Source organism: Acanthaster planci, linkage group LG04 (assembly GCF_054643075.1).
Source record: "Acanthaster planci isolate LZ-2023a linkage group LG04, COTS_SCS, whole genome shotgun sequence".
Classification (NCBI taxonomy): Eukaryota; Metazoa; Echinodermata; class Asteroidea; order Valvatida; family Acanthasteridae; genus Acanthaster; species Acanthaster planci.
The window spans coordinates 8,113,736-8,128,426 of NC_141780.1; the positions used below are offsets into that span (position 1 = coordinate 8,113,736).

At 40.6% G+C, this 14,691-nt stretch overlaps 1 protein-coding gene across 1 annotated transcript; it reads left to right on the plus strand.

The window, feature by feature from the left end:
* The first annotated feature begins 1,711 nt into the window (after positions 1 to 1,711).
* Positions 1,712 to 9,951, plus strand: LOC110974881 (thyrotropin-releasing hormone receptor-like). Its single transcript, XM_087135616.1, has 2 exons — positions 1,712 to 3,620; positions 6,238 to 9,951. The coding sequence occupies exon 2, from the start codon at positions 6,374 to 6,376 to the stop codon at positions 7,484 to 7,486; it is 1,113 nt and encodes a 370-aa protein (XP_086991742.1). The 5' UTR covers positions 1,712 to 3,620; positions 6,238 to 6,373; the 3' UTR covers positions 7,487 to 9,951.
* Positions 9,952 to 14,691: the final 4,740 nt, after the last annotated feature.

The following is a 14,691-nucleotide window of genomic DNA, read 5'->3' on the forward strand; positions in this document are numbered from 1 at the left end:
CAAGCCTAATGGAAGCACTGCTCGAGAGTGCACTGATTAATTACAGTAAAACGTCGAGAGGGATCAAAACTTCCATATCTGTGTATGACTGCACTTCAGGGCAGCATTCGGAGGTGTCATTAATTTCAATGCTCGCAAATGGATGACGTGTTGCCCGCGCATTACTTTCGACTCAACGACATCGTGCTATTGGCCAGTATCTGCTTTTGGCACACACAGATTAGCTACTGAACTTTTCATTTTTGGGCGGCTCTATTTCCATGTTTGTTTTCAATTAACCCGGCGCTCCACATTTTTAAAATTTACCTCGAGTCATAGGTAAAATACAATCAAAGGAAGCAACAATAACAAAATAATTACAAGGAAATGTCCGCAATCCTTTAAATAATTACCTAATGCATTTAAATTAACCATGTTAAAAACAAAAGTAACAAGTTCAGAGGCAGCCTTGGTGACTAGGACTCAAATACCATGGCTTGGTTCTACTGTTTAGAACCCGATCCAAGTCACTTATTTTCTTTTTGTATTCCAGTTTTCTTTCCCAATCAAAACGGCGAAAGAATAACGTCTGTGCTCATGCACTGCTATCCATATGCCGTTGTAAATAAAGCTTTTCCTTACTTATTTTAATACATGAAGTTCCTTCAGCGATACTTTGGTCCCGACGGCATCACCGAGCTCGATATCTAGTTCTGGTTAAATTTTGACAAAGTACCAACAGATTTCACTTTAGGTGCAGTATAATTCAAAGTTAAAGCATTTTCATCAACCAAGTTGCGGGAAGTTTTTCTCGTGTGGTGATCACTGTTACATTGAAAATGCAACTTTATTTGTATCATTACTTTAGCGCTTTGATAAGCTCATTCACTTTTGGTAATTTGAATTATTATGTATAGCCTAACGGTTTTGCCCTTACCCAACGTTTATTAATAAGCACTGTATGCTCAGTGCTTGTCCGAGAGCTTGCGAAAAAACCTCACAAGCTTACTCGGGTGGGACTCGAACCCACGACCTCCTGCTTACTAGTGCAGATGTCTTAACCACTCGACCACCGAGCTTGCCGGGGTCGGCTGGCCGGTCCGAGTCAAATGATCTGCACTAGTAAGCAGGAGGTCGTGGGTTCGAGTCCCACCCGAGTAAGCTTGTGAGGTTTTTTTCGCAAGCTCTCGGACAAGCACTGAGCATACAGTGCTTATTAATATACGTTGTGGCCCAGCACTTACATGATGTTAATCATCCATGCAATTTATTTATAATTTTCAACTGAAATCGAGTAATTGAAATTAAACATAAGTTAACCAACACCATTTGGTGACTACTTACGAAGTGTTTACCAACTTAGAGAAATTGTTGGCTGTTTCCAATGACCAATTATGATTGTAAAAAGTTGACCAATAAAGAAAATGATCTGACTATCCAATATCTGTTCACAGATGCAACTGTGGTGAATGGCATGCCGAGCATCAGTCTCCTCACCTTTCGCCATCTGATTGCGTTTCTGCTGAGGTTTGTCCTATAGGCCCACTCGCGGGTTTGATATATCTTCATGGCATTGTGTTATAGTAAATTCAGAGAAGTTGTGGATTTTTCTGCTTCACGTACCAGTTCTCCGTATATTGCCCCCCATAACCAAACTTTAAATCTTGATCAGTCCTTACTTTGTCCTTTGCTCTATAATCCTGTTCCCATCGCAGATACGTCGAATATGTCATGGCCGATCGTGAAAAAACAGAACATCCGTTGCAACCGCCGACATAGATGCGGGGGCGATTTGCTGAAGGCAGATACAGCGGCAGCAGCAAACGGAAGATCGATGTTTTACGAGGTATCTATTCAGGAGACTCACCTAGAGGTTTAATGGGACAGGAACGGCTAGATCCAAGTGACAGAGAGCTTGCTCTAGAAGACAACACACCAAATTTAATAAGAGACACCTTTTACATTTCGCATGTCTAACGCAACTGGTCTGACACTGCTCTGCCTTCAATGCAATTAATGTCACTGAAATAAACAAAAACATTGTATTTTGATATATTTATGTATATACGGATGTTTGTTTTGTTTCTTTTTGAAATACATTTAGAACAAAGTTAATAGAACAAAACATCACTGGGTCCTTTTACACTAAAAACAGAAAATCTTCACACAAAAAACCCCAAGAAATCATTGTGGAAACAACACGTTCACTTTATCCAGTCTTTACTCCAACCCCTAGAGCCAGGACCGTGAAAAATTCTATCGAATAATTACATGTATATTAAAATCACAGTTCCATTGTCAACTTGCATTATGACAGAGGCGTCCGTCACAGACATAAAATATTTCTACAGTGAATATCACATGTGTCTTTATTTGTAAAATTATAAATATACAACAATTTGCAGGAATGGATTCGAAGTTTAACTTTGAAACTCAGTTTGAAATTCACTTTTATTCTAGTTGTATTATAAGATGTCAAAATACAAAAATACAGAACAAAATTGATACAACTGCTTGAATTAGTTCTTGTTTACTTTGCATTGTACAAAATTGTGACTTTATCGCTAAGTATATTTCCGTATTTTTGAAGGTTTCAGTCTGAGTATGTAGGCCTATTATCCAGTTTAAATCGAACATTATCATTTTACTGATGAATCAAATCAATACCGGAAATCGATCTTTGGAATTGAGATGTTGGGATCGATATTTTGTAACGCAGAGAGGGGGGAGGTAATCAAGACCAGAAATCGATCTTTGGAGTCAAGATGTCGGGATTGATAAGATGTAACCCGGGGGGGGGAGAAATCAAGACCGGAAATCGATCTTTGGAATCGAGATGTTGGGATCGATAAGTTGTAACCCAGGGAGGGGGGGGTAATCAAGACCAGAAATCGATCTTTGGAGTCGAGATGTCGGGATTGATAAGATGTAACCCGGGGGAGGGGAAATCAAGACCGGAAATCGATCTTTGGAATCGAGATGTTGGGATCGATAAGTTGTAGCCTGGGCGAAAAAAGAAATAAATAGCTTATAATTGTGTGACAAAACTACTTTGCTATTAGGAACTTTTGTCGAACATGTCAGTACGGAACTGATAAAGGAATACAAAATAATGAACAACAAAAAAGAATTACCAGATGTGACGATGGCTTGAATTGTTTTGTATACTGATAAAATGTTGACCCTATCTCAGATCCACAGGTTTTATTTATCACTTCAAAATCATGATAATAATATTTTGCAATTTCCGGTGCACTTTGTTGTGGCAAAAAATTAACGCTACAGTGTCAACACATTGTTAATGGCAAACTCAGCGTGCAGAGCTTTTGACTTCAGAGGTTGACGGTCAACTAATCGCCGCAGTTCGGCACGTCTAAGATTTCCTTAGAGACGCCGGACTGAAATGTGCCTACCCCTCCCTCGGGACTCCATTTGCTACGCCATCACTAAACGTCCGGCAGTGTCAGAACGGTGAGAGAGAGAGAGAGAGAGAGAGAGAGAGAGAATAATGATGATTACGCAAAGAAGTGCTGAGGCGGCATTTTCCCCACAGCAGAGTTGACTGAAGCTACGCTTATAACGATTTACCTCTACAACGCATCGTTCGGCACGGGTACCACCGCGAGACACGTGTGATGTTGGTGAGTCCTTGCTTTCAACGGTGTTGAATGTTTCGCTGAGTGTTCATAGTTTCACTCCTTTTTTCAAAGAAAAATCATTAAAAAACATGATTAACGGCTAATAATGTTTTTTGTGTGGCAATGGGCAATAATCTATATAGGGTATAGGTAAAAATCCCAGCTTTTAAGCTCACTGTTCACCTAAATTGAAAGGGACAAACATTGGAACAAGAAAACGGGCATGTCTATAAACCGTTTGTTCGTATACTGTGGTTGCCGGAGAGGGGAATCTGTATCACAGTCAGCTTTGTTGTTAAATCAGGTACCGGTACTGAAAGAGATTCACAAACTGGTTTATACCTTTGGTGTCAAGACATTTTCATCCATGGTGATACTACCTGCCAAACATCGAATACATGTGTAATAAGCAAGTGACTAGGCCTATAGGCCTGCCTTTTGACAGAGACACGCAACTCATACGACTGTAAAGTTGGACTACAAGATTAGTAATCCATAGCACTATCTGTCTGGTTATGGAATTCCATATCTGCCGTCGCCCGTCGTCCGTCGCATTTTGCTTTTTATTGTGTCCCAATTCTGTCAATTACCAGTTCCAAACATGCCATTTTCCGTTGTGCGTCGCCCGTCGTCCGTCGTGCATCGCCTGTCGTGCGTCGCCCGTCGTGCATCGCCCGTCGTGCGTCGCCCATCAAATGGGTTGCATAGGACCTGCAAATGCCGGGGGTTAACAAATGACAATGTGATGATTCCATTCACTTCTAAAGATCTTCTCCGAAAAAGGCAAGTACAAATCCCACCTGCAAAGCATATACTAGTCACATAATTAATTCCAATAATGCTAGACTACCCCCTGCCCCTTGACAAGAAAATATCGCCTCTCTGAGAATTCAACCAAGTGTTTTTTGGGGAAAAACATTTTCAGCAAAAATGTTCTGGCCAACTTATCCACAGTGTTATTCTGATTTGCATACTGTAAAAATGTGCCGACTTGTTTTCATCAAATTCCAGGAAGAAATCTGCCAACCGATACAGATATTCCATCTTGTCCTCTCAATTTCACCTTGAAATCCAAAAATACTAGACATGCTGTGGATAACAAACTGTTTATTAAATGTATTGTTAGGGGGCAATTACCACTTGGTTTAAGTTTCAGAAAATATGACGTGTTGGTTTTTTCGGTATGTATGCCATGGTGGATAGACCAATGAGAACAGGTTGTCCAGCACATCAGCAGTATTTATGGGGCTAACAAGTAACGTTACTGTTTGAAAGACTTCTGTGAGCCTGCCTGCGACTAATTTGGAGTATACAGTAGATTTCATCATAGGTATACCCGCCCTCAAAATAATGTTGAATCAGTTTGTCTCTTATGAAAACTATTAAGGAATCAAACATTGTAAATAATCTATTATTTACATTCCGTTCTGTGGGATATCGTGCAGGGACAGACAGAAATATTACATAGGCTATAGACCTAAAGTCAGGCTGTTAACGAGTAAAGTTACGTTTGTAGTAACTAAGTTATCGAGAAAAACAATCTACCCTAACAAAAGTCTATTTTGTTAATTTATTTATATAACCAAAATGGTATTATTTGACATAAGCGTTACTTAACCGATGTCAGGATATTATTTCTTCTTTCAATTGGAGTTTGGCGCAACTGCAAAAACGAATACATGTACATCTTCTGGTTCTATTGCTAAAATGAGAGTCAGGCATGGTGGATCGATCGAACAAGGGTCCAGTCCACTAATTCAAGCCCCATTGAAAACAGTGTAAAATCAGCACTGTTCAGGGCCCGGTAGCATACACGCCAACATCCCTGAGATTTCTGAAACACAAATTAAATTCTTGTCTGGTCACTTATCTTTCAATTTCTTTTCAATTTTTTGTGGATTAACCAATTACATTTTTAATTATTCCCACAAAACAAAATCACCCCCAAAAAGTGATTTTTCCGAAGTCTGATTGCAGCCATTTTTCAAGTGGCAACCCTCCACTTTCTCGGGCACTTAGGACCATTGTTTAACCGTAGTTTTTAGCCCTTCTGCTCTCATATGAAAGCCCAAAGACCCAGGGAGTTGATCCTGGCAACGATTTACACAATCTCACCATTTTGGGGGCCAAACAATCTCCCTTTTCAAAAGATACTCTGGGGGGGGCACTTTTAATGCTAACGAGCTGGCCAGAAATTCTCACTTGAATTAGTGGTCTGCACCCACATGGACATGTACATGTGAAACGATCAAGGGTCAAAGTTAAAAATACCACTGCGCAATTGTGACAAAAAAAAAAAAAACGACGAGCGACGCACGACGGGCGACGCACGACGGCAGATATGGAATTCCATAGTCTGGTAGTGGACGCCCCCAGTTTGTAGATCAACTTCATAGTTGGCCAAAAGAGAGGAACTGGTTTTAATCACTGGGATGTGGCGTGGTCATACCCCAGGCATGAATAAAACTTCGTGTCAAAATTGATGCAGGCGCAGAAATGATTTAGTAGCGGTAAATTATTTGATTTGGGAAGACAACTTTTTTCGAAAGTCACTAGAGAAATGCATCTCCGGTCACTTAAGCCCCGATAATGCTGTGATGTCTTGTTACGTCTCTGACAGATCCCAGATCCAGCGCTGTGGTTCTTTAATGTATCCTCGTTGGTTTTCCGGCGGCGTGTAGGGACCAGGATTCAGTGCATGTATGCCCACAAAGAAATGACTTGTTGGTTTCAGAACTGCTGGAGTTTAATATGCAATGGCAGTCGAAACGACATGTGACTTTGACCAGGTAAACGATGTGCTCAACCTAACGGATGAAGCCGACGCGTTGAAATATGAATACACAGCTGCCCACATTCCTCTTCTGACTATCGTGGGGCCTTGTCTACTTGTGCTCGGCCTGCTTTCGAACGGCACTTTCTTGTATGTCGTTTTCCGCGTTCGATGGATGCGTACCATCGTCAATTTATACCTGGTCAACTTGGCCGTGGCCGACATACTCTACCTGTCTGTCAGTTCCCTGGACAAACTCGGCCGATTCATGGTGTCTCGCGTCTTGAACGACCAGTCCACACTCGGCCAAGCTGGCTGTGTTCTCGTGTACCTCACCACTGACACTGCCAGTCTGGCGTCCCTCTCCATAGTCACATTGATCACTGTAGAGAGGTACCAGGCCATCTGCCGGCCCGTGCACCACCGTTTACTCCGCAGCTGGCGCCGTGCGGCCGCACACCTTGCGTCTGGATGGTGCTTATCACTACTGTACGCTACATTCCTTATTCCGTCAACATACACTTTCACAACATACTGTGTTATATGGCCAGACGATAGTCGCTACTCAACCTATCCCAGTAGAGTGGGATATTGCAACGCACATAACGAAACTGCCCAGAACGCCCTAAATGGGGCACAAACACTACCCTTCTTCATAGCCTTCGTCATCAACACAGTGCTCTACGTAAAAATCCTAAAGCAGCTGAAACGTACGAGTCCTTGCAGCGACGAACCAAGCCTGTCCCAGGCCGTTTCGCTCCATCGATCCCGGGTCCGACATCAAGTATCTCGGATGCTGCTGTTGAACGGTGTCGTGTCTTTCCTCTGTCTCTCACCGTGGGAGTTCACTTCCTTCTCAGTGATGCTGACGGGGTTTATCAAGCCAGAATCGCAACTCCTCAGTGAAGAGCAGCTTTTTATCTTGGCCCAGGTAGTACGGTCGCTGCTGTACCTCAACTCTTGCATCAATCCGCTGGTTTACAACGCTACGAATTCCCGCTACAGGAAGGCTTTTCGTGTTGCTCTCTGCCCGTGCTCTCGACAGAGAATTAAACCTGTCAATCCTCAAGTGCTACCGTCAAATAAGATTTCGTAAAACGCAACGTAGTGCAGTGATTTCTCGTTGTGTATTTCACCGAATCTTGACTAACCCATATTCCACAAAATCCTGCCGGTGACCTCATAAGTTGCAAGATTTTTTTTCTTCGCTTTTAAGGTGATTTTTCTGGACAATAGGCTAATTCTCTGCGGCCTTTTCCCACGACAATAATTCTCTGCGGCCTTTTCCCACGACAACATATGTAAACTTGAAACTTAAACAAACACCAACCCTGACTCCTAGATGAGCTTTCAAGATTGACTGCAGGATGACTGTCATAATGTTTCAAATTACAAGCGATTTTATTTTCAAAATTTGACCAATTTCTATCCGGTGTATCTCATGAACTAACATAGAGGTGATGTTCATAGTTAGGGATCCGACAGATCTTGAGTTAGTCAACAATTTTTTGGGGAGTGTCGAAGTAGTCTGATGTTTGCTCACGGGGTTAATTAAGGGTCAAAGTTAAGGTATATTTCAAATGTTAAAGAATCGCAAATAAACACACTGGTAAATATCTTCTAAATAATTGAAGAAATTAACGTGAACCTGCCTATGAGGTCCAACTTGAAAATGATGTTTTCAACTGCAACTCCTGAAATGAATGAGATAGCGCACTCATATTGAGACCTCGTAGACCTATGCGCAACATTACTAATTGCAACAGAAATTAATGTGATCTCCGTAACTGGAAGTGCCATTATATGGGGTTATATAACTCAAAACGGGAGGATTCTTAATCAGTCAACCAAATTACTAAAATATCAAGAGCGGTATTATAAGCACTATACACGAGTATTTGTGGTGTCATGATATGGAAGAGAAAGTTCTCGTAGCACATTGACGACACTATTTTTTACGATTTAATTTGTTTGTTATATCGTTGCCATACCATAAATAGAAACAATTTTGGTGAAGTTCCAAAGTGACCTGATCATCCCATAAGTTATTAAGGGACATTTTTGAGATGATCAGTTTCCTCTTCAATTTACTTTGTGTGCAAGTACTTCAGTGATGAAGTCTTGCACACAAAATGAGATCAAAAGTACATTCAGTCCAGTTAAAATTGGAACAAGGAATTGTCTTATGCCGCATCTGTTTATGCTTCCACACGCTTTCCTGTTAATTTATTGCCGTTGACAGCATACTAGAAGCATCAGCGTCGCTTATGAGGTCAGAACTTTCGCATGTAGCGTTAGCGTGCACTTATAGTTGACCAGAAAAGGTTCCCCTGTACGAAAGCCTTGTAATGCCATCAAGTATACATTTCAAAAAGTGAAGTATATTTTTTTCAAAGTTCCTGCACGGTGTTCTTGCCCTCTTTTCCAGTGCACGTGTGAAAGAACTTAAAGCGTCCCCTTAAGTGGTGAAGTCCTTGCCCAATAGCCCAGAGTGCATTTCCCTGGACCCCAATCTTTTGTTACAGTCAAACGGCAGCGCAGCTTGCACTGGGCTTTGAGCTGAACCAAGAGAGGGCGCAATTTTCCAAGCAACGGAGGCTCGGTAGTAGCTGTGCGTCGCTGGTTCACGCAAACGTTGCAGTCGCATCGCTACCGACAAAATGAACACTCCCGACCAACATGGCTCTTTCAACTCTTCCACTTCTGCTCGAAGTGGATAGTGTTTGTATTCCTTTATTTGCAGCAATCAATCAGCCATGGTTGCGTGAAATTTGCTAACTTGTTCCTTCCAACGCTTCTGTTGAGGTGCCCGAACAAAGGTTTCTAGGCCTATAGAGAGTTGCTTAGCCAACAATGAAAGAACACTGGAGTAGGGATCTGGTGTGTGTGGGTTCCTTATTGGCAAAAGTGGGGGAATCGCACCAGACCAGATTAAGCTAGAGAGCATATATATTTTTTCATTTTTCAAGATGTCTGACTTTACCTTGTGTCCTTATGTCTTTGAACGAACCCTATTGCAACCAGGCACAGCAATAGCTTTAAAAGCAGACAGTTTCACTACGATTTCGTCGTGTATGAGAGCCTGTTTGAGGAAGAGAAATTTGGGCTGTATTCCCATGGCCTCAGTCCGTGCTCTTGAAAACACACCAAGAAGATTATGCGTCCCTTAAGTTACCACACAACCTCACTATTTCTTTTAACCATTTATTGGTCAACTATCATTTTTTTAATGTATAATTAAAAATGTTAATTTATTTCAATAAAATCTGGCATCGATTTCTGGAAGAAAAGCCAAGTTCAATACCTTTTAGCAGATTTACTGACTTAGCACTAGCAAGATCCAAAATATATTTTCAGATGAGATTTATGTCGAAAGATTGAATTGATGCTTGAAGACTAGACCGAAGTTTGAGGACTAGACTGGTGCTGGAAAGAATTGAGTTGATAGGTGTTTTTTAAATGAAACTACCGTTTGAATCTACAAGACGATTATGGATATAAACGCTGAGAGTCTGGATAAAACAGGGCAAATGTTAATTGATTAATTCATCACCGATGTCAGATGAAATACATTAATTGTAAGAAACAGCTAATATTTTGTAAATAGATGGCTGTCAGGTGAAGGAGACGAGACCAGATATAGCTGTCTCGGTACTGGAACATGTGCGGTTGTAAGACACCCAACCTAGATGACGGTGTTTCTAACGATCAAGCGTCAACTGATGATACCGCGGGCTACTTAATATCCTTAATACACCTGCTCCTCCCAGTTGATACCCCTAGTATTAGTAAATTTTGAACAACAAAAGGTGTTAAATACCCTGTGAAACCCCTTGAAATTAAACTTCAAAATAAAGAGGAATTCAACAACAAATCTATAGTTATTCATTGACTGAAAAGAGAAGAAGGTATTAAGTGTATAACACGAAAGCAAATGTAATTCGAGACATAGAAAGAGGTTTTGTGTAAGTTGTAAATTAGTGTAAATTGTTGGTAATAGAACAGAGTAACGGAAGAAAGTCTAATTTCGTCCATCGTGTTTCCTTCGTTGTAGGGGAAACTGATAAGCACAGTTATAGATAATTGGACACAATTTCAGGAAAACATCTTACAACGCGTCAAGTAGAATGTCCAACATTTCACCTCACTGTCGTCGAAATCATCATTTCACCGTTGCGTTCATAGGTACAAGCAGTCTGTTTTCAAAACCGCACCCACGGGTTATTATACAAGAGGCCAAACAGTGTACCTTTGCACAAGAAAACCCAATATGCTTTCACTAGTTTTTTCGGCTGAATTCGCAAAAACAGCAGTCAAATTCATTAACGTGCATTCGTGTTTGGACGGTTCTTCTCAGTCCATTGCTCTCATGCTTTTTTTTTCAAACTTGAGCCTTTAATTCCGTTTTAATACGGACATTGATTTGTGTACTTTCACGCATTAAAATTGGAACCATATCTTCATTCAATTGAAAGATGCATTCCCGTAATTCAAATTCACGCCTAGTTACTGGAAGGAGAATTCTCACTCTAACTGCACTTTCGTTTTCGTCTGCGGGAAGGTTAGGCATGTTTCCTCTCCATCCACGGTCTTCAAACTGGAGATGGTAAGTAAAATGAATAGGGTAAGAGCAATACACGACAAATTAGGGAACAAAAGGGGAGCATACATATAAAAAAGAATGATATAGGTACATTTCACGAAAGTGTTTTTATATTTTTACATTATTAACGAAAACATTACAGACCTGAAGTGCATAAAGTCCAACAATGATTTGTTCATTTAATCTAAATTTGGAGGAAATAGTCGCCAAAGACCTTCATCGTGGATACTGAACAAAAATGTCGTAAATGGACAATGATCACATCTCTGGACTATATGCAGTGAAGTAATTGGGAATTTGATCATTTCAACAGCAAATACACACACATACTCCCTCACCCATGTTCATGCTTATGTATGCACATGATTGATGTTTCTACCAATTTAATTTCAGAATTGTTCGCAGCGGTTTCTCACATTTTGAAAGCAGATTTATTTTCTCCTGTTTTTCATACTTTTTTCCTCGTCCTGTTTTCAGGCATTTCCCATTACCTGGTTTTATATGTTTTCCCACACAATTTTGAAAAAGACGCATTATTTTGAATTCCGTAAATTCGTTTTGGCGCCGATTTTTATCAACAATTCTATTGTTCTGGTTTCATTTTTTTTAAATAACTAGCATTCGATTACAATTTTCATCATTCAAATTAATGAATGTGCAAAACGTTTCATTTAAACGATTACAAATAGGGCCTAGGCGATCAGGATTTCAGTTTGACGAATATGCGTCGCTTTTTTTAATTGGTTTACATGGGTTGAAGTGAATATTCCTTTTATTTTTTATTTCAATTATCATATTCTGTATTCAATCTAAATATACAGGCCTGTACAAATCATTATACAACTCTGACTGATTTATTGATTAATCAGTATATTGTCACAGTTCTTATTGATCTTACTGTTCTTATTAACAGAAAAGCATATGCATGTGAGATTAAGACATATTGAATGATATCAATCTGAATAAACAACCGTCTGTGTCTCCCTCTTGCAGCTATTGCTGGATATTTTACGAGGCCTAGGCCTATATCTAATGCGAACTATGACACTTGGCTATAAAATTGTGATGCGATTTTAACAAATGCTGAGCAAGAAAGTTTAGGTTTTATTATCGGCTTTATTACAATTGTGGTATGGTCCAAACATCTACATCCCTTGTTTCTTTCAGTCATCATGAATATTCAAACGATTAATCCTTCAATCAAGTATTCCTCATGTGCTTAAGCTTTACCTGGCTTACATCAAATATCACTGTGCTAGTTAGAAATCGGCCGCAAGTTCAGCAAAATAGATTAATGTTGACTTAAAAGGAATACTGGACTGCGGATGTGTCTTCGATTTCGAGCTGGAATGAAATGTTAATACATTCCGTGCACATTACAGGGGAATCGTACGTGATTTTCTTTGCATCTAAATGTACCTTCGTGGAAATAGAATTGCAATTTATTCAATAGAAAGATTTTGCACGTTCGTCCAATTTTATACGAAAATTAATGCTTCTTTTATGAATTTATGTAAAAATTTTCAAAAATTGTCCAAGAAAGCCTATATACTTAGCCTAGCTGGTATCCTTTCTTTTCATAGTTATTAAACAGAAACAAAATTCTATTTATCCTCAACATGAAATGAAAACATTGATCACCTGTTTCTTAATTATATATAACGGGTTTGCCCTTACCCAACGTATATTTATAAGCACTGTATGCTCAGTGCTTGTCCGAGAGCTTGCGAAAAAACCTCACAAGCTTACTCGGGTGGGACTCGAACCCACGACCTCCTGCTTACTAGTGCAGATGTCTTAACCACTCGACCACCGAGCTTGCCGGGGTCGGCTGGCCGGTCCGAGTCAAATGAAGCAGCGGGTATCTTGATAATCACCTGTTTCCTCAAATGTATTCCTCGTCTTTTATTTGCCCCACACCCCACATTCCACGTTAAATGTAACGCCCACGAGCTGCTGCCATCGCTTGTTCTTCGATGTTTGTGCAAAAAAAAGACAGAACAAGCTCTCCCTTCGACAGCAATCAGCGTAAAAGTGATCTCTGCTTGTTAAATACACGTTTCCTCTCACAACATAATTTGCATACATATCTATTGTTCAAACAGACGCAAATACGAATTGGAAGATTGACATAACATGAAAAACGCACAAATTTTTGCTCGAGTGGAGTCGTTTATTCAGATGTCAAGTTTAAAAATTTGGCCGGGAAAACATAATAGCATTCAGTTAGTTCTCATCCCAGACGTACTAATAAGCCGAGGTACGGTACCGCGAGGCTCTAATGGCACTCGATATAAATGGTCCTGTCACGAGCAACCACCGTGGGTAGTTATATCCCATCCCAAACTACCCCTTGACTTCATCAACGTTGAGACGTCATCAACGCTGAGACGCAGTCCTGAGTGCTGAGCAGAGCGGGGCGGTATGACACGAGATCGATACCTTTTTAATCCGTGATGAATCGATGCTGCACAGAAAAGTACATACTTGTTGACGACCGACGATTTGGGACTGCAAATGATCGACCAATCCTCCGGCCGACGAAATAAAACGGGAAACTCCAGAAAGGAGGTTACTTCGCATAAAACAGATTTCTTTGTCCATGCGTTGGCCTACTTACTGTGTCAGGCCTCAGAAGTGGAAGGGGTTGTCATTCGCGCATGGCTTCTTAGAAGCAACAGAGTATGCGCAATGCGTTGTCATTTTGTCGATATCATGAAATGTCGATGGGTCACAGTTAGAAAGACTATATACACCGTGTCACAGCTAACAGCTGCAAGTTTCTCGCTATGGGTCGGCACTTTTTCTGTGACCGTCGAGTAAATTCCGAGAGCCTTAATGTCATCCCCACAAGCAATTTACTCACCAAACATTAAGAAGCAAACAAGTTAAGGGTCATATTTTGACAAGCACAAATGATCTATTCGCAATGTTTTCTTGGAAACTTACTCGCTTCAACCATTGGTCGTTGGTCAGTCTTAGTTCATGCGGTTTGGGTGGCAAGTTTAACTTAACTATTTTATTATTCCTCGCATAATGTTCCCACAAAACAGAAAAATCTCGTAAGAGATCACCTTAAGTAATTTACGTTCTAGATCTGTGGATGCAAGAGACAAATACTTTAGAAACAGTACTAGCACGGGGGGGGGGTGTCACGGAATAAAGGACAATCATAAAAAGCCAGTCCTCCCTTCAAAAACTGGATAGATGTACATCACTGGTGTGAATGGAATATTGTACATGTTATGATAAACCAATATGAGAATGTAGTGTGTTGCAAGGTAATTAAGCTAGAGTTCAATGGAGTTTCCGGTGACTGATAAATCAGTACAAATCTACCTGTTGTATGTCAGCAGGTGCCGAATTGGCTTGCGACGCTGTTTTAAGGATCCCTTTACTGTGGCCAAGCACTAGCATCAATATTCCTTGCCAAGATACTCTCCACGCTTGCGAAGATCTTCAATCCCCAACTGACGGTAGGTATTTGCAAAGCTGTGCACACGGCACTGGGGAGGTGGACTGCGTAAAAACGTGAACAAGCAACTTGACAGCCTGAGACAGCATCCCTGTGATGAGGAAGCACTACCCGGTAATGACCAACTTGGAAGAGTCAGTACACAAGATGTCAAGTGATGTATCGATCAATTGGGACTGGTTCTTGGAGAACGGTTATTAAACACATGTTCCAAACAATATCA